General features: G+C 37.9%; 1 protein-coding gene across 5 annotated transcripts in view; it reads right to left on the bottom strand.

The window, feature by feature from the left end:
* Positions 1-23,171, bottom strand: part of TASP1 (taspase 1) — a 167,191-nt gene that overhangs the window by 127,851 nt on the left and 16,169 nt on the right. For 4 of the 5 annotated variants that reach the window (XR_004374991.2, XM_032789844.2, XM_032789847.2 and 1 more), the window contains exons 4-7: positions 20,612-20,680; positions 6,995-7,115; positions 5,537-5,621; positions 3,831-3,910 (exon numbers count right to left, since the gene is read on the bottom strand). Coding sequence is in view for 4 of the 5 variants with exons in the window: in XM_032789844.2 (XP_032645735.1) it covers positions 3,831-3,910; positions 5,537-5,621; positions 6,995-7,115; positions 20,612-20,680 (355 nt within the window). In the remaining variant the exon portion in view is untranslated. The remainder of the gene's footprint in view (positions 1-3,830; positions 3,911-5,536; positions 5,622-6,994; positions 7,116-20,611; positions 20,681-23,171) is intronic. The other variant, XM_075064482.1, reaches the window with a different exon arrangement.

Here is a 23,171-nt window from a genome sequence, read left to right as displayed (position 1 = left end):
TTTGGGTGTAATTCTGTGGTTCACACATGAAAAGACATACTTGAATACAGGATGTTGCATACTTTGAGTGTGCACTAACTATTTTGGAAACTAATCTAGCATCCCAGATTTCAGAGGACAAGTCTTAAGATCACAGTCTCACACAAAGCTGTCCTATATGATAAGGACTTCATAGAAAAGGTTCAAGAAAATTTGAATATTTACAAAAAGCAAGGTTTAGCCAAATCTTCCTTTTCTTCACTTGACAGCAGTACTATTTATACATATGCTTAAATAATCTGTTATTTCTAGGCCTGGATGTTTCAAATAGGCATCTAGTTAAATAAATTACACAAATTTTCAAATACTATAACTGAGATGTTTACTACTGTTAAATGCTTAAATCCTAGTTTTTGTTAGTGCACAACAAAAATTAAGTTATATAATCACAAGGTTTTCCATTCCCCTCTCCTACTAAAATCTGTTCTGTTCTTTAGAGCAATATTTCTAATAATTCCAACCTGGTTTCATCATCTGAATATTTCATTAATTTTTTTCGGATATGATTAACAGATACAGTAATATAGAAATGTCTATCACTGTCAAATCACAAACATTAAATTTGGGTTAATGGTCAATCTGATACTTTTCTTCAGTAACTGATATATATAATTATAAATATAACTCTTCATAAGTATTATGTGACGTTTCTGTTGGAGTACGTAACATGGTGTTTCTACACTGAGATTACCATTAAGGCAACATGTATGTTAATGATTCAAGAGAGGCGCCATGTCTACACTTACCAAGGACTGATGCTGCTGAGATCAATGCTGCGGGGGTCGAGTGAAGACCCGCTAAACTGACTGCAGAGCGCTCTACAGTCAACTCCAGTACTCCACCGGAACGAGTAAGTCGACAGGAGAGCGTCTCCTGTCAATGTAGCGCAGTGTAGATGCCTCAGTAAGTCGACCTAAGCTAAATTGACTCCAGCTACGTTAATCACGTAGCCGAAGTAGCGTAGCTTAGGTCGATTTACCTCAGTAGTGTAGACAAGGCCATAGTATCCAAGTTTAAAATAAAGTATGAATTCAAGATATTAGGAAGAGTAAGGATACGTTTTCTATCTCTGGGGATCAGATGAGGCTCTAACTAGTCATACAGCACCCTCGGCAGTCAATTCATGGAGTGGACTGAAACTGTACCAGAGGGGAGGTTTTTGTACACTTTCCCTTTTAACTGCAGTTGGAGGGAGGGGGGATTACAAAAAGAATATACCAGCAAATTACAGGAATTAAAGTGGCTTAGCACAGCAATCTGCTGAGCAGCTGCTAAATGACTACTGCGTAACTGAAAACAGAAACAGATGCAAGTAATTAAAATAAGTATGTTGAAATGAAATTTAACTCTGATATATTACCCCAGCTATGCTTGGACTAAGCTGAGCGACTGTATTAGATCTAATTTTCCTTCATATTGTTCCACTTTGACAAAGCAAAGTATGTAAAGCAAAGTAATGTTCATCTGTAAGTAGTGTCACAGATTTTAACATGACATGTGACTAGATAAAGCCATACAGCCACCAAGATTGTGTTTGCAGGAGTGAATCAATCTGTATGTCCTTGCTCATGTAAAGTTTGCTGCACCCAAGGAATGCGATTCATCATAGGAAGAGGCAGGCAATGGTATATCCATCATCTGCCCTGGGCTTCTATCAGGGAGGACAGTTTTGTTTTACTGTGGAGCTCCATTAGACCTCATTATCAGATGCACTCAGTCAACACATCAGGGGGGCATCTACCTCCTTGTGGTAACTTGGGTAACATGTCTGTATAGTTTATGAATTCTGATTGATGTTATGAAGTTATTAAAAGATTACGATATCAGGGAATACCTGATTGAGAATGTTATATCCACCACTTGCTGACATGGGTGAAGCATGTAACTACCAGAAGAGGGATAATGGGCTATACACTCACCCAAGGAGGGTGGTTGGAGCTGGAAAAAGATAATTCCTCTACCTTGTCTGCAAAGGGCTGGTGAAGTCAAGAGTGGAAAAACATAAGCATCAGAACAAAAGAACCAGTTGTTGGTGGGGCAGGGGAGGGGAGGGGAGGGACATACAAACTTGAGGAATTCACAGACAGGAACAGGAAGCTTTGGGCAGGAAAGGATAAGAGATGGGCAGGCTTTTGCAGCAGGGTGTCCTATTTAACTACAGACCAGCCAAGGTCAGAGAAACCTAGCTAACCTCGAGAGGCACCATGTTTCTGAAGAGAAGTCAGAAGCGGCAGGGAAAGGATCCCAGACAGCTTTGCTCAAGGCCTGAGAGCTCAACAGAGTATCGAAGGACCTGACATAGGGAAATGTATACAAATGAGTTTATTATTTTGTGTAGATCTATTTCTTGTGCTATTAAGCAAAGAGCAATGGCATTTTGGAATCCCATGCCAAGTCTGTCTCTCTCTGTTGGCTTTCACTATCCTGAAGAAGTGAGTTGTAAACCCAGAATGCCTACACAGCTGCAGTTCTGGGAGAAGGTCTGTTTAACCTACAGGGGGGACCCTGAGTGGTCAGCATTGGTTCCAGGGGTGAGGCAGCTGGACTGCTGGGTCTCATTACTCAGAAAGGGGTGTTAGGCAGAGGAGATGTACCCTGAGTGTGTGCCTAGAAGTCCAAGCAAGGGGTTGGTGCCTGGACTCTTAAGACTCTGGAGGCTAAAAAGTCACAAAGGGCCCAGTAAGGTGGATTCCCATCGCAGCAGTCTAGTGAGTGTCCAACACAGGAACTCAACCAGATCGGACACATTACACTCTACCTCCCAATCTGCATTTGGCTCCAAAAATTCATTCATTTTTAGCCTGTATGTATAGTATGTGCATTTCTAAAGGTAGGGCTGGTAGCACCACCTATTAAGGTTGCAGACACTTCCCACCATAAGAGCTTGTTTTCAGTTCTGTATAACTTTGCCAGACTTTAACCATTTATACTGAAGTTTTCCTTACTATATATACACACGCATATTGAGACTGTGCTGAGGTGATATGGAATCCCTGATGTTATCTGAGCCTTGCCTCTGCTAAGCTTATTGTCCTGAAGTGTTTATATGCTAAGACAAGGTCACAGTGGCCATGAGCATTTTTAATCAGTGGCATCTAGATCTGCTCTAAGCCATTTTATGACAGTGCTTAATGCCATTTGGCAGTCAACACTTGAACACTCACTGTTGCTTCTTCCAATGGTGCTAGCAACAAAGGAAATTTTAGGTAGGGGTAGAGTTAGTGTAAGAAGCCTCCTTGACTATCTCCTATGACTATGTGGCAGCTGCTGTATATAACACTCCTTAAATCTCATTGACTTTAGAAAAAGGAGACAAGGAGTGTAAAAATATTCTGTCTGATTAAGCCAAAGAAATTTTTCAAGATCTTTGCTCTTTTAGAAACTGGAAAAATTGTTAAAAAAGTTTCATTCAGCAAGGCCTGTGAATCGAATTATCTGGAAAATGAAATATATTGTGGATCTGTATAAAAGAGTTAATACAATAAAGTATAATGCTATCTTAGTTCGGGAGGGTATAATTGTTTGATGATTTGAGTATCAGCAACTTTAGACAGGAAACTTCTTGATGTTTATATACATTAAGTCATTGATTTGCATTACTTATTGACCTAAAATGGAGCTATAGTTTTAATTATAAAGGTTAATTATCCAAGGTCTACAGAATACTAGAACTTAAAACATCCTTATGTACCATGACTGATACCAGTGAAGTGAAATATACTTCAAAATATGAAACCATTTTTAAAGTCACTCTGACCTGTTCCTCCTACTCACACCACCAGTTTACTCACTTGTAGTCATGATACCTGGTGAACATGCTGGTATCCCATGATCAACTGCCCATCTGTAAGCTCCTTCACCAACCAAAAAGCTAAAACACACAGAAGAAGGAATTTAAACAACAAAATTAACAAGTGCTTCTTCCCAGGCAAATTGTTTGGTTTGGTGGCATTTAAACGGCAAACTATCTGCTTTAGAAACAAAGTCCCCACTAACTGTAGAGTTGACCCTTTGCGTAGTTATGAGACATGAAATAAGTTTATTTCTTACAACCAGTCCCTCCCCCAAGTCCAATCACATTTAGAATAAGTTACCAAATCACATGCAAGAGCCTCTTTTCTTAAAAAAAATAATAAATAAAAAAAAAAAAGAGACTTCTGCTTTTTTAGACTGCTGATAACTCTGAAGACTCACATACATCAAATGAATACTGATAAAATGGAAATACATTTCCAGTTAAGCATGTTTCAGAATATTTAAGGGTGTACAATAAATGATTTCTGACAATCCGTTTCCTTTCACCTATATTTCCCAGGATAATGATCACATGCAGTTTCAGAGGCTGATGAATTTGAAAAAGATTTGCAAAACCATGTCTGAAATACTGATGTTCCACTTGGCCAGTGTCAACAATTGTATTACAGTAGTAAAATACTAGGCAGTATGCCTGTGCATGAAAGCAGCAGTTACTAAAAGGCTTTAGAACTCTGGATATAAATATTTTAATTGGCTGTCAATAGTTAATACCCATGTTTATAAGCCTTAGTAAATGCAGAATGTCCACACTGGATCAGACCTAACATCTATCTAGAACAATATCCTGTCTATCCTGCCCAGTGCCAGATGCTTCAAAGGGAATGAACAGAACAGGGCAATTATCACTGTCATCCAGTCCCAGCATCTGGCAGTTTAAGCAGTATTTTTGAATAACTGAGATTTTAAAGTTTTCTTTTTCATACACTAGCTCTTAGCATTGTCTCCGGATTTCACTGTTATGCGCTATTGAGAAGCATAGTTAAGTTTCTTTCAAAATATGTATGCTACTTGAAGTCTGCAAGGTATTTCATATTCCCTCTTCAACATTTAGACAGATTTATATTAAGAAAAATGTTGTATTTTTAGTGCATTGTAAAGATGCTCTACATTGTTCAGCTGCGTCTTTAATAAACTGCGATTTGGATAGGATAACTCTTTTGGCTAACAAAATGTTGTCATCTTTATTATCCAACTTTAGGTTATAAGATGGAGTCACCATAAACATATAGAGTAAAATAAAGGATTTTAAAATCCATTATTCTTTTAACTCTACACAAATTTTAAGTTTAACCCTTAGAAAAAAATTATCTCTTCATAAGAAAAAGCAAACAAACAGGTTTCTTAGAAAAAAGGTCATTTTAACTGACAAGTTTACAGGACTTCTTAAAAATCAAATTAGGAATAAGAATAGTAATAGTACAAATCTGTGTCAATAGCCATGAAGAAACAAATTAACATTCAACATAGTATCATCTTCTATCCACAATATTTCACTCTATTCACCAAGTGCACAATAATATGTTCCAAGATGAGAGAACAAAGCAAGTCTTCCTTTTAGAGGCACGCTATTGCTCATGTGTAACAAACAGCATCAGCCTTCTGTGGATAAGAATAACCTTCAAATATTGCATTCATTAAAGACCAAAGGCTAAAAGAAAGTCAAGCAGAACAAAGCAATTACCAAGGTGGAATTCTGCCAGCAGAGAGTTTTCCCTTCTGCCCTTCACACAACAACCTATTTGCAACTGAAACAGGATTCTTGATTCCTGAAAAGAGATAGGAACAAAAATTTTAAATGTTGCTTCACAACTGTTGCAGGGTTTATTTTCATAACCAACATTAGGAATTCAGTTTCTTGTTGATATTACAAGTTTGCATGACATTTGTTAAGGCAAAAGACATTGCCTGCAATATCCGAGATCTCAGTATAATGGTAAACTGATAACTGTACAAAGGCTTGGCACTTGCTTTAAAGTTAGCATTTTCTTTTGGAGTGCACTGAAATGTGACTGCCCCACTACAAGAGTCCAAAAATTCAAAGTTAAGCAAGAAAGGGACACTTCTTTTTAGGCCTCCTATAAATCATGAAGCAGTTTAAAAAAAAAGTCCATTCTTTCTCAAAGTCTTTTGCAGTCACCTTTAAAACAGCTACAAGAGAAGGCAACAGATTCAGAGTGATCCTCTTCCTGATTCTCAGAGATGTTTGCTCATTTATCTCTCCATTATCAACTTTAATGATATGGAGGAAAAACAAAATAGGACATTTTGCAGTCCTCAATAGCCTCCCCTGGTTTTACTACATGTATTCACTTTCAAAGACAGAAAAATCTGTAATGCCTCTTGTAAAAGTCAGTAGCACACTTTCTATGATCTTTTTCAACATCTCAAGTGTTTAGAGCCTTGAACAACTTGATGCTGTCTCTTTAAAAATGTGTTTCATAGGATTCTACAAGCGAAGAGACATTTTAAATTGACCAGAACTGAGAGGCTGTGTTAACAGCAAGATTCATTTCTCATCACACAGAGAGCTGCACTAATGTTAGAGGAACACATTTTATAAACTACTTTTCTCACTTTTTACATCAGAGTTGTGACAAAAAAAAAACCCTTAAACTCAAATATCCCTTAGCCAGTGAAGTAACAATAAATGTCTGTCTCAGACAGGTCTGGAAAAGTTTTGTCAAATACTGTATGTTTCAAATGAAATGTAAAAGTGTACACTTACACACTATAACATTGAATTAAATCAAGTCTGCAAGTAGACAGACTGTAAAAGCAGATTAAGCCATATTAGTGTTTCATTTTACATATTCTATTAGCATCTCAACATTATTTATACTTTGCAGCACAGCCAAGGCCCCAAGCCTAAAAGGTGCTCCACTTGAACAAAACCTCTATCCATGGGAGCACCTTACAGAACCAGAGACTGAATTACCTTCATGACAAACTAGAATGCTAAAAAAGAGTACTTAAAGCAAAGTCCAGAGTTTTATAGTAACTATGGGCCCAATCCTCCTTCCATCGACTTCAATGGGAGTATTTCAGAGTGAAATTGAGAGCTCTCCTTCTCTCAAGGGAAAGCACTAATTATCTTTAAACATGAATTGTATTTATGCTTTATAGTATACAGTTAACATACCACTCAGTGCTCCAACTGCTCCAAAATTTAATGACTTTCCATCCATTATACTGGCATCACATTCTATCTCACCCAAAAGGTTTAGGTTAGATCCCATTCCTGCATTTGTAAAGGGGGAATCCTAAAAACACAAGAACAGACCACAGAGTAAGATACATACACATGCCATGACTTCATATATCCGAAACTCAGTATCATTAGACTGACAACACTCACCTGGACAAAAATCTATGGAACTTTCTACAGCAAGTAACTGAAACGCTGTAGAAAAGGAAGCTTCCCTAGATGGTCATCTTGGACATGTTACAGTGTAAACTCAACAAACATTACAATGATGGTGTATTTAAAATGCACTGTGCTACCATAACAGACAACTTTAGCCATACAGCAACCTAGGAAAGCCTTTTGTTAAAGACTAGATTTGTGGCAGAAGCAAAACTTCTCCAAGGAAAAAACAGATCAGTGCATTTGGCACCAAGAACCTACCACCAACTAATTCAGATACACATGTGCAGCCTCCACTGTAAAGGCCACACACACAGTCTTTTCAACTAAACACTGAGTACTAGGACTGGTGATGACTTACTGAGGCAAAATGGTGGGCAAATGGAATTGATAGTTTTCCTTAATATTCTAAAATTAAGTAGGGTTTGAGCTTTGCCCACACAACAACAATACCTGCCTGATGGAACACAGAAAGGAAGCAGCACTACCAAAAAAACCCAAAACAAAACAAAACAAAAAAAATCACTTCAAAAAATTTCTGTTTGACCATTCACCTAGAGATGGTCATTTTGATGGGCTTGTAATTTCTTCCATAGGAGGAAAAGTACACTTCTATGCTTAGTCTGTGTTCTCATAACAAATTTGCAAAGCTAGCGTATATTTGTTATGATTGATAATCTACATTTCTACATCACTTTCATCCACAAGGATCCCAACCAAATAGAGTCACCTACACAATCACAGATTTAAAAAAAAAAAAAAAAAAAAAAAACAACAACAGTATTACTTCAGTAGTGCTGCCTATTTTCATACTACTCACCACTCTGTAACTAGTTCAGTTTTTGCTACATTGAACTTGAATTGGCAGCAAGACATTCAGGAAATGCCACACTGTCCAACACAAACAAAATGGTGTGGGAAGGGGAGAACAGGGAAGGAAAGGTTAAGTCCAAATCTCAAGCATGTCTTCTCCCTTTAAGTTTTGTATCGCCATTTCTGTGACTAAAGTGAAAACGTCTCTGTGGTGGCACAAGAGAACTGTTCGACATCAGTGCTAGACAACTAATTTTAACTGGAGAAGAGACCATATCTAATTAAAGATTCAAAATGAATTTAACTGAATAGTGGTTAATCAAGTTTTGTTATAGTTCCTTATGGAAGCACCCTAGAAAAGGATGAGCATATACTAACCTTGGTCCTAATAAATTAAAAGGATGATGCAAAAAAGCAGTTTAGACACAGATGGAGGGTCTAGGCACTACAATGTGGAAAATGGCAATCCAGAATACAGAAGAGAGGGAAAAAAAGTGTTGGGAAATCCAGATCAAACAGTAGGATCTCAAGCTGAGAGGAGTGTCGGGGGGGGTTTATATAGGTTTGGAATGTTTATATTTTTTAACTGGTAAATATCAGCAAATGTTGATTACAGATACAAACCATGAAAAAATATTTCCATGGATAATTGAAATTTACAGACAGTCAATAAAAGAAAAATGCTCCCTGAGAACTTAGTGATTTAGACTTTTGAATTACGGTGGTTACAAATGAGCTAGCAAACAAACAGTAGAAATGGATATGATTTGTTAAGGATATTTATTTATCATCTTTGACATGGGGTGTTTACAGTTTGTGACTTAACGGTTTATAAACCGGGCCCTACCAAATTCACTGCCGTGAAAAACATGACACAGACCGTGAAATCTGGTCTCCCCCGTGAAATCTGGTCTTTTGTGTACTTTTATCCTACACTATACGCTGGGGGAGACCATCGTTTCTCAAACTGAGGGTCCCGACCCAAAAGAGGGCTGACGGAGTCCCAAGGTTACTGAAAGGGGGAGGAGGGGTCACAGTACTGCCACCCTTACTTCTGTGCTGCCTTCAGAACTGGGTGGCCAGACAGTGGCGGTTGTTGGCCATGGTCCCAACTCTGAAGGCAGCAGCAGTAGTAAGGGTGACAATACTATACCATGCTATTCTTACTTCTTGCTGCTGCTGGAGGCGGTGCTGCCATCAGAGCTGGACTCCCGTCCAGCCGCTGCTGCTCTTCAGTCACCCAGCTCTGAAGGCAGCACTGCTGTCAGCAGCAGTACAGAAGTAAGTAAGTGTGGCAATACTGCAACTCTCCCGCATCCCCATTTTGGGTCAGGACTCTTCAGTTACAACCCCATGAAATTTCAGATTTAAATAGCTGAAATTATGAAATATATGATTTTTTTAAATGCTATGACCATGAAATTTACCAAATGAACCATAAATTTGGTAGGGCCCAATTTATAAATCCTTTAACTTGTTGAATCTCAATGTGTATCATCATCATAATTGTCTAACACCCATGATTTCCAGCAAATAAGAAAATTTAAATAAAAATCAAAAAAAATTTCTATCATTCCTCAAAATTATATATAAAAATTCTGCCAAGTTTAACATAGGCTGTGTCATCTCATGTTCCTGAGGGTGAGGAAGCCACACATCCACCATGGACATGTCTCTTGAAGCTAACTGGTTGTACCATGCATCTAATGGATACACAACCCAAAACAAAGAATAAAAGTAATTTTCCCCTCATTACTCATTTGCGCTGTGTCCGTGTATAGTCTGAAGTGTGGTTTGTGTGGGGTTTGTTTGGGTTTTTTTTTGCAGGTGTCAGGAGTAAAGAGTCTACAGAGAGAATGAGAAGGTGACTGTGTAGATCTGAACATAAGATGGATATAAATATAAAGCTGATAAAATAGTGGTGTAAGTGATTAGTTATGAGAAATTCAAAGCATCTGTGTGGACACAATCATTTTAGTTTTTGAGGATGTGAAGTCCAGATGTCCTTAGTGCACAGACAAGAAATAAAAATGCCTTTAAAGAAATGACAGTGTCTGAACAACTTTTCACTGTAATGACCATACTACAGAACCCTTAGAATAGAAAGTACTCACTTCACAGGCTCCTTTTACAACACTCATCTCTGTATTTCCCTGCCTTCCTCAAGTGCAGCAAGGAGAGAAGGAGCATATGGCCCACATACTAGAAAAACAGAGCTTCCCCCACATCACATAGAATGTACACACTAAGCCAAGTCAAAAAACTTTAACACTACTCCTTTGTTATGAGTCACAACTTGTGTAAAAAACGTAATACTTGATTAAGACAGCGGAATGTTGGCAGGCCTAACTCAGTGCATGAGGGGCCACCACCTCTGCAGTCTTACGAAAGGTGGAAGGATGAGGAGCAGCAAAAGACTTTGGCAACTTTACTATCTTTCAGCTTTCAAAGGAACGAAAAACGCTGACAGTAAAAATCACAGCTCCAGGGCTAAAAGGGAAGGTAAGAGTGAGTCTGAGAGGAATTGCTCCAAGAGGCTTTATAAACTCTCTTAGCTCAACAGAAAATTGGAACCTCAGAATGCTGAAGTGCCCCAACTCCAAGAGCTGGCTAAGCCTCCCAAGCTCAAGGCTGATCAGACAAATCCTGGAACTGAAATCTTGGAGACTCATTTCTGCTGTCTCACTCCAAAAGGTGTTGGACTAACAGAACCATCTCTAGAAGAGTGCATCCACAGAAGCACAATCATATGTTCTGGCGATTGTGTCAGAGGTACTAACTGAAGAGAGAGCCATATCCTAAGAATTGGCACCATGGGCAAATGGAAGGAACCCTCCGTGCTGTAGCAGGAATCTTAGCAAGAAGGACCCTCTTTAGTGCCCTCCTCTTTGGGGAAGGCAGTAAACTCTCTGGCACCAGATACCTTTCAACTTGTTTTTTCTTGTTTTTTATGTTTAAGGGCAGCTGAGGTGACACTGGTGCAGATTTGTCCTATAAGATGTGCTTGATGCTTTTGAGATTTTTCCCAGCGAAGGTCCCAGCATTAATGGATGCATCATGATGTGACCGGCTCAGACAGAAGATCCTAGGACAGAGGGATAGCCACATCAGATTGTTCCAATAAAACAAGGCTCTTACGTGTCAAAGGAATTTCCTGCACTGACATACTAGTTGGTGTCAGCTTGGATTCCATATTTCAGTACTTAAATAGTTCCTAGAACCAAAGAAGGATCCTTAGAAGCAGAAATCAGCCTTGACATCAGTAAAATTTCAGCAGCAGAAGCCCCACTTCTGAGCTAGTGCTTATTTGTGCCAATAAAGCTCCAGTGCTTACTGACAACTTTGGCACTATAGTCTCTCTCTGGCACAGACTTTAGTTCCATGGTCATGCCTAGCTGAAGAGAAAGATGGTCTGCTCCAACATAACAGGCCTGAAAGTTGGTCCAATGACAAATCTAGAGACTGAGGGCCTCATTTCAGAAGACATGGATCATCTTGTCCACTGGTGTGGTTCCAAGGCGTGCTGCTCTGTATACAGGGCCTTCAAATCTGGACAAAGTGAGCTCCCCTCTCTGAACAGAAAATGGCACTGTGCATCCATTTTCGGGAGAATGTGGGAGTGTGAAATACACTGCCTACAACCATCTCCTTTTATCTGAATCTTTGGAGGTCAGATCACCCATGACCAAATGTTTAAGAACCCATGTTCAATAATAAGTGGCCAAACACTAAATAGCTATCATATACATTAACAAAAATAGGGAGAGTTTTAAAATGAAAAGTGAATTCTTCCATCCAGGTATACAGAGACATTCTTCAAAAAGTAACAAAGACTCCTGTGGCACCTTACAGACTAACAGATGTACTGGAGCATATTCTTAACACCCACAGATATCCATGGTAAAAAATGAATTGACCTGGCAGGGGCAATCAGACCTTTTTTAACCTCAGCTCCAACCATTTGATGCTGGCAAGAGGGCAACAATGTAGCTTAGGCACTGCTTTGCAAAAAATGTCAACAGCATCAGAGGATGCATGCCATATGAGAGACTATGCAAAGGCCAGTTCAAAGAATTTACTTTTTAATTTTTAAATGGAAGCAGAGCACTCCTTTATATTTCTAAGTAGTCTCAACTTACTGGTGAGGTAAGCAGAGCAGCCATGAACTTTGCAGATCAAAATGCTTGCCCTGTCATCATATAAAAAAGTGGAAGAGGGGAGGGAACAACAGAAGAAACACTGTCCATAGCATTGTAGCCAAAAGAAGCCTAGTCACATGACATGGAAGACATTGTTTAAGAAACCTACTCCCACTGCACTTACATCACCAGCAAAGTAAATTTAACTTACAATTCTTGCATCTACTGAAATATGAAATTTTAGCTTCTAAAATAAAAATTAGATTGTCAACAAAAAAATTGCACTTCATCCCGTAATTGCTCCTAAACTACTGAAGCTACCATTTTCTTTTTTGATTCCTTCTCTTCTTCAAGATATACTTACAATGTTTGCCAGTTTCACAGCACACTAAATTTTTTAGCTGTGGTCAAAGTTGGAAGGTTTGTAGAAGTTACTCATCTTTGACAGTCCTGGAATTACACCTAGCCAAATAGTTATAAGCGCTCTACTTTCAACAGATGTTAAAGTAACACTTCAACTATCTTTGATATAGTTTTGGCCAGTCTGTTTAGGCAAGCTTTGTGACTATTCAATGCGATTCAAGAGACATGCATATAGACAGCCACCATTTAAACAATAAGATTATATCGTTGCTTTCTTACTGGAGGGTTGTGGCACTGAGAAGTGGCCTCCTGGGATGAATCAAGTCCCATTTTGTTTAATCAGTTAAAATGTTATAAAGAAAAACTTTAATTAAAGTCAGATAATTAAACAAAGCACAACACATACCTATGCATCATACTATGCCAAGTCAACAAATGGAATTCATAAGCAAATGGAACCGGCTTTTTTTTTTTTTTTTAAACATTGTAACTATAATTAACAATTCTAAAAAACTAGGTCAGAACCTCTAACTTTCCAGTTTTACACAGACCCCTTTACTATAATAGTGCTGTGCTTCTCACTGCAAATTAATTGCTTGTACTTAAATTTTAAAAACAGACTTTAGTTTCAAAAGTGTACATCTACAGAGGTTAGTCTTTTCCTATTAATGTACTCAAGTTAAAACTCAATCTAGTGCTACAAAATAGGTCATATAATACAGTTCACTTCAGTATTTAACTGAAAGCAACAGATCTGCAGTAGAGAACGCCATAGATTTAATATTAATTAGACTTGCACACTCCATAGTTTAGATTTGTTTCAGATTCTTTATGGTATCTAGTAAGAGGTACTGAAAGTGTCTTTTCCAGTTCAGCCGCAACATTAAGACACTGTAAGTGGAGCGGTTTCACTAGGAAACACAAATCTGGCATTTATTTATATGGCATTTTCCATCATAGGATGAATAATCAGTTCTGAGCCCTGATTTAAACATCATCTGTTTACAACTTTGTAATAAGTCAGAGGAACACAACCTAATGCTATTGCACAAACTGTGTCCATCATATGTTTAGACAGAAATCAGAGTGCTTGCAACTTTGATCAGTAGAGTATTTGGCTCTGCTTGTGATTATTTTTCCCCTTCTACATGAAGAAGTCTTAAAATATTTATCTGGGTGTTCTTTAGTGTCTCTTTCCAGCACCTAGACAGTGATTCTCTGAAGTGCTACAGAGATACATAAAAGCTTAATCATATGGAGCTCTTCTGGTCTTCCATAAAAAAAAAAAAACAGCATGTGGTTATTGTACACCGCAAGTCAAAAAAATTAACCCAACTATTGTGTTCCAAGACCAATTCAACAGTCAACTCATATGTGGCAACCGATAACAGAATTGTGCAAAACCGAATGGCTCAGTGACCATCTCCTTAAAGAATCACGCAGTGTTTTAACAATCAGTCTTCTGAAGTATCCACTAATTTATTATTGCAACATACACAGACTTTGGAGTTAGCATCTTCATTTGTTATATTCAATTATGCAGCTCGCTGAAATTCTGGGAAACACATTCATCCATGCTGCCATGATCAGGTTGCCAAATATGACAAATGACACTTTATAAAATTCAGCAGTGTAGTAGTAGGTTATATGAACAGCATTCACGGTTAGCTGCTGTTTATTACTTTGCACATGGAAGTTACTTTGCCCACATAACTGCTAACATTTTATCTTAATCATGGAATTTATTGCATTGGATATATTCATGCAGTCACGCAGAGATGGACTGTTCTTTCTCCACTTAGAGACTGCAAACATAGAAAAGGCAGCCAGCCTACCACAAGCAAACTGTCAGCTCACTCACAAAAGATCAAGAGCAAATTTTGTTCCTCAGCAACTCTTTGAAGTGATGCCTCTTGGACTGGCTGGAATTCCATGTAATAGGAGTTCTGTAACTAAGCAGAACTGGGAAAAATCCATCTTTTGTGACACTTGCCTAAAAAGATAGTTGGATATTCCAAAATTCTGAAGAGAAAGTAGTTTGTGAAACACAGAATAAAAAAATATCTAGACCACTGGAAAATGAGCAATGAGCTATAATTTATTCTATAGCTTTCAGAGTTTAGGAAGTAGACTCAATACTCTGGATTTTATTCTGTTGTTGCACATTAGAAAGGTTCTTTGTACTTCGGCTGAAAAAAATTGTTCATATGGTCTTATAATTAGGGCTGTCAAGCAATTAGAAAAATTAATTGTGATTAATCACACTGTTAAACAACAATAGAATACCATTTATTTAAATATTTTTGGATGTTTTCCACCTTTCAAATGTACTGATTTCAATTACAACACAGAATACAAAGTGTACAATGCTCACTTAATATTTATTTTTGATTACAAGTATTTGCACTGTAAAAAAAAAAAAACTAAAGAAATAGTGCTAATATAATATACTAATGTAAGTACTATAGTGCAATCTCTTTATTATGAAAGTTGAACTTACAAACGTAGAATTATGTACAAAATAAACTGCACTCAAAAATAAAACCATGTAAAATTTTAGAGCCTGCAAGTCCACTCAGGTCTACTTCTTGTTCAGCCAATCGCTCAGACAAACAAATTTGCAGGAGATAATGCTGCCTGCTTCTTGTTTACAATATCACCTGAAAGTGAGAACAGACATTCTCATGGCATTGTCGTAGCTGGCATCGCAAGATATTTATGTGCCAGATGTGCTGAAGATTCATATGTCCCTTAACGCTTCAAACCACCATTCCAGGGCACATGCATACATGCAGATGACGGGTTCTACTCTATAACAATCCAAAGCAGTGTGGACCAACGCATGTTCATTTTCATTATCCGAGTCAGATGCCACCAGCAGAAGGTTCATTTTCTTTTTTGGTGGTTCAGGCTCAGTAGTTTCCACATCAGAGAGTGTTGCTATTTTAAGACTTCTGCAAGCATGCTCCACACCCCGTCCCGAGCAGACTTTGGAAGGCGCTTGAGATTCTTAAACCTTGGGTCGAGTAGCTACAGCTATCTTTAGACATCTCACATTGGTACCTTCTTTGCATTTTGTCCAATCTGCAGTCAAAGTGTTCTTAAAATGAACCACATGTGCTGGGTCATCAGTCAAGACTACTATAACATGAAATATATGGCAGAATGAGGGTAAAACAGCAGGGGACGTACAATTCTCCCCCAAGGAATTCAGTCACAAATTTAATTAATACATTATTTTTTTAACGAACGTCATCAGCATGGAAGCATGTGCTTTGGCCATCATTCCAGAGGACAAAGGGACAAATGAATGTTTAGCATATCTGGCATGTAAATACCTTGCAATACCCAGCTACAAAAGTGGGAGCGTTGCCAGGAAATCAAGGGAAGTGATTATTCCCCTCTGTTCGGCACTGGTGAGGCCACATCTGGAGTACTGCATCCAGTTTTGTGCCCCCCACTACAGAAAAGATGTGGTAAAAATTGGAGAGAGTCCAGTAGAGGGCAATGAAAATGATTAGCAGGCTGGGGCACATGACTTATGAGGAGTGGTTCAGGGAACTGGGCTTATTTAGTCTGCAGAAGAGAAGAATGAGGGGGGATTTGATAGCGGCCTTCAACTACCTGAGAAGGGGTTCCAAAGAAGACGGAGCTAGACTGTTCTCAGTGGTGGCAGATGACAGAACAAAGAGCAGTGGTCTCAAGTTGCAGTGGTAGGTCTACGTTGGAGATCAGGCAAAACTATTTCACTAGGACAGTGGTAAAGCACTGGAATGGGTTACCTAGAAAGGTAGTGGAATCTCCATCCTTAGAAGTTTTAAAGGGCCAGCTTGACAAACCCCTGGCTGGGATGATTTAGTTGGGGTTGGTCTTGCTTTGAGCAAGGGATTGGACTAGATGACCTCCTGAGGTCTCTTCCAACTCTAACCTTCAATGATTCTAAGAAGAGGACAGCATTATCTCCTGTAAATGTAAACAAACTTGTTTGTCTTAGCGATTGGCTAAACAAGAAGGAAGACTGAGTGGACTTGTAGGCTCTGAAGTTTTACATTGTTTTGGTTTTGTAACTGAAATAAAAAAGTGTACTACACAGAATACAATATATATATGAAAATGTAGAAAAGCATCCAAAATATTTAATAAATTTCAGTTGGTATCCTATTGTTTAACAGTGCGATTAGAACTGTGACTGATCGCGATTAATTTTTTTATCACAATTAATTTTTTGAGTTAATCACGTGAGTTAACTGTGATTAATTGACAGCCCTACTTATAATTAAAATCAACACTACAACAGCAAAATAAGTTAACGAGTTGACTTAATTTACATACAGATTTTCACAATACATTCTGGCTAAATCAGAATACTCACTGTCTTACGAAGGTGATATCCTTGCTACATAAAGACAAGAGGGATGGGGTTACTTCTTGAAGGGACTACATGAAAAACTACAGTTTTAATCTACCTACATTACAAAATGACTATAAATGGAAGCGAGGGGAATAAATTTCTTTATTCTGTTTATTGTGTTGACTTGCTATATTCAATATTAATTTCCTGTGTTGGTGTTTCACATAGCAACAGAGAGAGATTATTTTTTTAAATGAAGATTTGGTTCTAAAGGTTACAAAAACTGGGAGGGTTCTCAGGCAGGTGAAGTAGCTAAAATGATTTTTTTTTTTTAAACATTTTACTATGTTTCAGGTTGGCATTCTATTCAGAAAAACTCTTTTACAGAGCAATATACCTAGGTATTAAGCCATCAGCCCTTAGGAAACTGCAGTTAGTCCAGAATCCTGAAGCTCTTCCCCTCAGGAACACAGACTACCACAAGCACATCACACATGTTCTCCACTTGGAACACTGGCTTCCCATGGAATATCAAGTCAAGTTCAAGGTCTTGGTCATTGTCTTTAAGGCACTCGATTACTTGGGTCCAACATATCTAAAAGATTGAATAAATATCAAGAGGAAAATTGTGATAGAAAATTCTATTTTGCTTGATGAGCACAGTAGTCTATCTTAAGGGTAAAGTTCATATGTGAAGGAGACAGATTCCTCGGGTGCTGGTATGAGACCGTGAAACAAACTCTACAGGAAGTAAGGACCATCAAACCTCACTATGCTGACGCTCTACTCCTCCTCCTCACCCTCTGTGACACAGGGCCAAAAAGGGTTACACAACCAGCAGGCTAATTGACCCAGATTCAACCTTTAGAGACATATTAGAAGATGACAACATTTACGTTTTTGTGCTTTTACACATACACCTCTACTCCAATATAACGCGACCCGATATAACACGACTTCGGATATAATGCAGTAAAGCAGTGCTCCGGGGTGGGGCTGCACGCTTCGGCAGATCAAATCAAGTTCAATATAATGCGGTTTCATCTATAACATGGTAAGATTTTTTGGCTCCCGAGGACAGCGTTATATCTGGGTAGAGGTGTATATTGTTAGAGGTTAACAATGTAACCAAATAGTTCCTGTCTATGGTTGTATTCTGTTAATTCAGAGATCAAAAGAAGATACTAACATTTAAAGGAACTGTGATTGTAGTGCTATCACTGTCTTAATTTCTCTTTGAAGTATGTAGCAAATCACATGTAGATGTCTGGAGATAGGCAATTGCCATATGTTAATCCATGTAGCTAATTACCGGTGATGTTTACGAAATAAGAGGTTACATCAAAGACACTGTTGTCCACCCCAAGGACTGCATGCTGTCAAGTGGCTGCCAATTATCTCAGAAAAAAAAAAAAAACAACTTGGGACCTGATACTTTGATCTCAAATCTGTTTATGATTCACCAGGAGAAGATTCAGTCACAAGATTGAGGTCTCCAGTTCTGTTCTAGATCACCCTGATAATTGGAACATTGGACTGAACCTATGGAATAATTTTAAAGAACTTTTTGCAACTCTAAAGCTCACCATCTCTACTATGAAACTGACCTAAGAACTCTATTCATGTCAGTATGTATAATAATCTTTTAACCCGTACTCTCTCTCTCTTTTCTGTTTTAATAAATTTTAGCTTAGTTAATAAGAATAAGTTAATAAGGCTATAAGCATGTATTTGGGTAAGATCTGAAATATTCATTGACCCGGGGGGTAATGTGTCTGATCCTTTGGTATTGGTAGAACTTTTTTAAATAATGAATAAGATTTTCAGTAATCCTCATCATATTTGACTTGGCTATCTGAGTGGGAGCCCAAAGGCTGGATTGCTTTAAAGGAACTGTGTTTTTGGCTTCTGGGTAACCAGTAAGGTACTGCAGAAGCTGCTATGTTGCTGGCTTGGTGAATCTAAGTATTGGAATAACTAACAGTTTGAGAAGACTGTCTGTTCCATTCTTTGCAATTTGTCCTAATTGAGCAATGGGCATGGCCCCTCATCACATCCTCCAAGTCCAAGGTGAACATCTAACCTTGCCTTCTCCAACATAATCACACAGCAGCCTGTACATTAAAACAATAAACCCAATACAAAACTCTATCAAAGCAAAACACTATGCCATCATCAACAGAATCAAAAGTCAATGCCTCCTAAATTTCTTTAAGTTATTCTGCAAACAAGCTACATTCATTTAAGCACAATTGTGTGTCCTGCAATGTACTACCTATATTCTTTTCTTATAAAACCTTTAATTTCTAGGCCTCTTAAGCAGATAAACTAGGAATTTTAAATGTAGTTTATCTTGCTAAATTGGAATGCTGAGTAGCATCTAGTTCCATACACAAAAGAGTAAATTTAACTTGTTTCACAGTGCTCACCACAACACTTCTATGCGTTTTCTTCATGCTCACAGTACTGGACCTCCATGCTCCCACCCATGAAACAGCTTCCCTAACAGAATTAAAAATTAGCTGAAGTGATCATAAAAATAAAGCCACTATCTTTGGTGATGCAAAACCCACTACATATCCTAGAGACAGGTTCTTTCAGTTGCCTTAAATGTTTATCTTTAGTTCTTCTGTTGAAAGATGCTAAGAGTACTAAAGCAAGATCTGCTATCCTAAATCAAGCGAATAATTCTAAGGAGTGTTCTGAGAATATTTTATAAGCTAAATTCAGTTATGTATAAGGCTAATTGTGGACATAACCACTAACATTCATCCTCACACCTAAAACAAAACCTAATAAAGAATTAAGGTTAGCAACCATGTTAGAGTTCTAAGTAATTATTACAAAGTTTATTAATATGCCATTTTGAAACAGAGTGTAAATGAAGTAATATCCATCACCTATGCCACCTCTTCTCCACAATGCAACACAATTATTCACCTTAACATGATCTCATGACTGTCATAAGAAACAAATTAGCTTTACATTTAAACAGCACCTTCCTAAAATAATCCAAACGCACTGAAAAATATGCATAATATCATTCACTCTGAAATGTGCGTCACCCTAGAGGTGGCTACATCAGCACTACTACTACACAAGAGCTTTAAAGGAGAAGGAGTTAAGAGTAACTTGGACTGAAGTTGTAGAGGTTTGGTTTTGTTTCATCTACTATCCAGCAAAGTAGAATCTAAGTACTCAATGTGAAATTTCACCAGAAAAATAAGGCTGAAATATGGACCATCTAATGTGTTATGGGCTCTGTAATGAACAGAAGTGATCAAAGCATCATTTATCTCATCCAAGAAGCCATCAGTGGATTGTGTCTAATAAGATAGGAAGAAGTCAGAAACGGATAAGCCCAAAGAGAGAATCTATCCTGCATTTGTAGGGAATTCTCCACTTTTAGTATTATCAGATATTAGAGGCTGTGGCTGGTAAAACAAATTTGATGCTATTACTGCTGACGTATAACAAATATATGTTCAATCTGAATATTGGAAGGCAGCTAAATCTCTTTAGTACATTAAGGGCAAGCAAGACAATGAAAAAGTCAAAGGCAGATTGCAGACTAAATTTTACTTTTGCACAGATAGGTCTATTTAAAGCACTGAAAGAGTATTCTCTGTAAGTTACAAGTTGAAATGTATAGCTTTATATAGAATTGGGATATATGGCAATAACATATTCACTTGGTTTAATTCCTGAATTAAAAATAAGAAGTACCTCTAGTTCAATTAGTGCTGCAGTCACTGCATCAGTTGCAAGAGCACCAGCCTGAAGTTTTTCAATTGCCTGTGAAACAGAATTTGTAGTTGATGAGTTTGGATTTAATTATTGTATGGATAGTTCTAATGATTTCCTTGGCACTGAGATAGAATCCCCGCCACAAAAAAATTTCAGTCTAAGGCTTTGTCTACACTATACAGCTTTTAGCGACACACAGTGACAAAAGTTTTGTTGCTCAACTGCCAGTGTACACATAGCCTAAGAGGACAAATAAGACAAAAGGCACTGTGAAAGAAGAAAGCCTTTACAAGATCTGAATACATCATATTATTGTTCTAGCATAATGAAACCACACTGCCCTTGGCAAAAAAAATTACGGTTGAATTTTATAGTAACATATGTCTCCCCCACACTTGAACTAATGATAGGGCTCTGACACCAAAAAAAACAAACCTAAATTATATTGTCTCATATTGAGTTGCTGCCATTAAAATGATTAGTTGTACCATTGAGTAAGTTTGTCCAGAAGTTAGCAACACACACATTTGCAAGAATTAGATTTTTAATCATTAAATGTCAGTAAACATTAATTTCACCATATAGACACCAACAGACGAAAATATATGTCTATCAATGATGCTCGAAATTTACAGATAAGCATAGTGAGAAAAATTGTTGCTTGAGAATGTCTTAGAATTTGATTTAAGGATATTTATTTTGTATATTTGGACATGTGGTGTTGACAATTTACAAAACTTTAATTTTTTCATTCTCTCCATCTACTGTCATTAAATAATTATCTGACCCACCCCAACTTCCCGAAATTGTGAAAATTTAAATCTATTAAAAATAATAAAATGCTTAAAAATAATCACTTTTGAAATTATAAAAAATAAAACAAACTCTGCCAAGCCTACCAACATAAATGCAAAATAAACAACTGATGATCTTTGTTCAAGGTTGGCACTAAAAAAATATAAACTTTTGGAGCCATGTAGTAATTTCCCAGATCCACACGGTACAAAAACATAGAACAAAACTTCTACTCACAGCAAATTCCCTCAGTGAACTCACAAGAACTAATGAGGGCTGCATTCTTAGGGCATGTCTACACTTACCGTAGATCGACACTGCAGCGATCGATCCAGCGGAGGTTGATTTAATGGGTCTAGTGAAGACCCGCTAAATCAACCACTGATCCTCTCCCGTTGACTCCGGTACTCCATCAGAACGAGGAGCATAAAACACATCAATGGGAGAGTTCCTCCCATTGATCCAGCGCCATGTAGACACCAAATAAGTAACCTAAGCTACATAACTTAGGTCAACTTAACCCCTTTGTGTAGACCTGTCCTTAGCTGCGGCACAAATCTTATGCTGTTTGTTCTTACTCAAACATTACGTTGGCTACCTAGCTCAAGGAACCAAATGGGATCTCAAGTTACCATTAGCATTATCCTCAACAGCAAGCAAATTTATCACTCAGGCAAGTGGAAAAGTAGTATCACAAAACAGAGATACCAGGTAGGGCTGAAGTTCAGTATTAAACTACTCAAACTGCACTGATACTGCATGCTTTGAAACTCTGTTAGTTACAATGTGAGATTGGAATTTGGAAATGAGGGGTGGGATTTTCAAATAAGCCTATGAGACTTAGACACATACTCCTTCAGACTCCCCTGAAAAAGTCAGCCATATAAATCTTCCATCAAAGCACTGAGGGTTACTTTTTAATGGAGATGTTACCATACAATCAGGGAAAAGTGATTTTATACCTGCAAGTATTCAGATATTTTGCAAGTTATTCCAATTTCAACAGTCTTTTTACAAAAGAATCTGATAATCTCTACACCAGCAATAATCTATAAGACATTTAATATATAGGCCCAAAGGTAAATGTAGTTTTCTATATATCCAGCTACCTAGACCTCAAGATTCCCATTTGAATGGTTATGTTAAAATCAAATCTAAGTCAAACTGTAAACACACAGCATTTCATTAAACAAGCATTAATCCAATTAGCCCCATCAAATATTAAAAGACGTGTAAATTTTAAGATAACACTTTTTTCAGAAACTAGAATAAATAGAATGAACTTGAGCAGAGTTGGTCAAAAAATTTCTAATGGAAGATACTGACTTGACAGAACCAAGATATTTCACAGCAATGTGCTCATTCTATCAAAAATGTTGATGAAAGCTAGGCAGACCAGCCAGTTGGGGCTCCTCAGGGAGCAAGCTGAAAAATTCCATTTAATTTCTCCTGCAATGGAGTTTGACTCATAGACTCGTAGGTCAGAAGGGACCAATATGATCATCTAGTCTGACCTCCTGCACAAACCAGGCCACAGAACCCTACCCATCCACTTTTATAACAACTCCTAACCCATGACTGAGTTATTGAAGTCCTCAAAATTGTGTTTTGAAGACCTCAAGCTGCAGAGAATCCACCAGCAAGTGACCCATGCCCCACGCTGCAGAGGAAGGCGAAAAACCTCCAGGGCCCCTGCCAATCCGCCCTGGAGGAAAATTCCTTCCCGACCCCAAATATGGCGATC

This window comes from Chelonoidis abingdonii, chromosome 3, assembly GCF_003597395.2.
Source record: "Chelonoidis abingdonii isolate Lonesome George chromosome 3, CheloAbing_2.0, whole genome shotgun sequence".
Taxonomy (NCBI): Eukaryota; Metazoa; Chordata; order Testudines; family Testudinidae; genus Chelonoidis; species Chelonoidis abingdonii.
The sequence above is the reverse complement of the archived record's forward strand: the minus strand, read 5'-3'. Positions and strand labels throughout refer to the sequence as shown.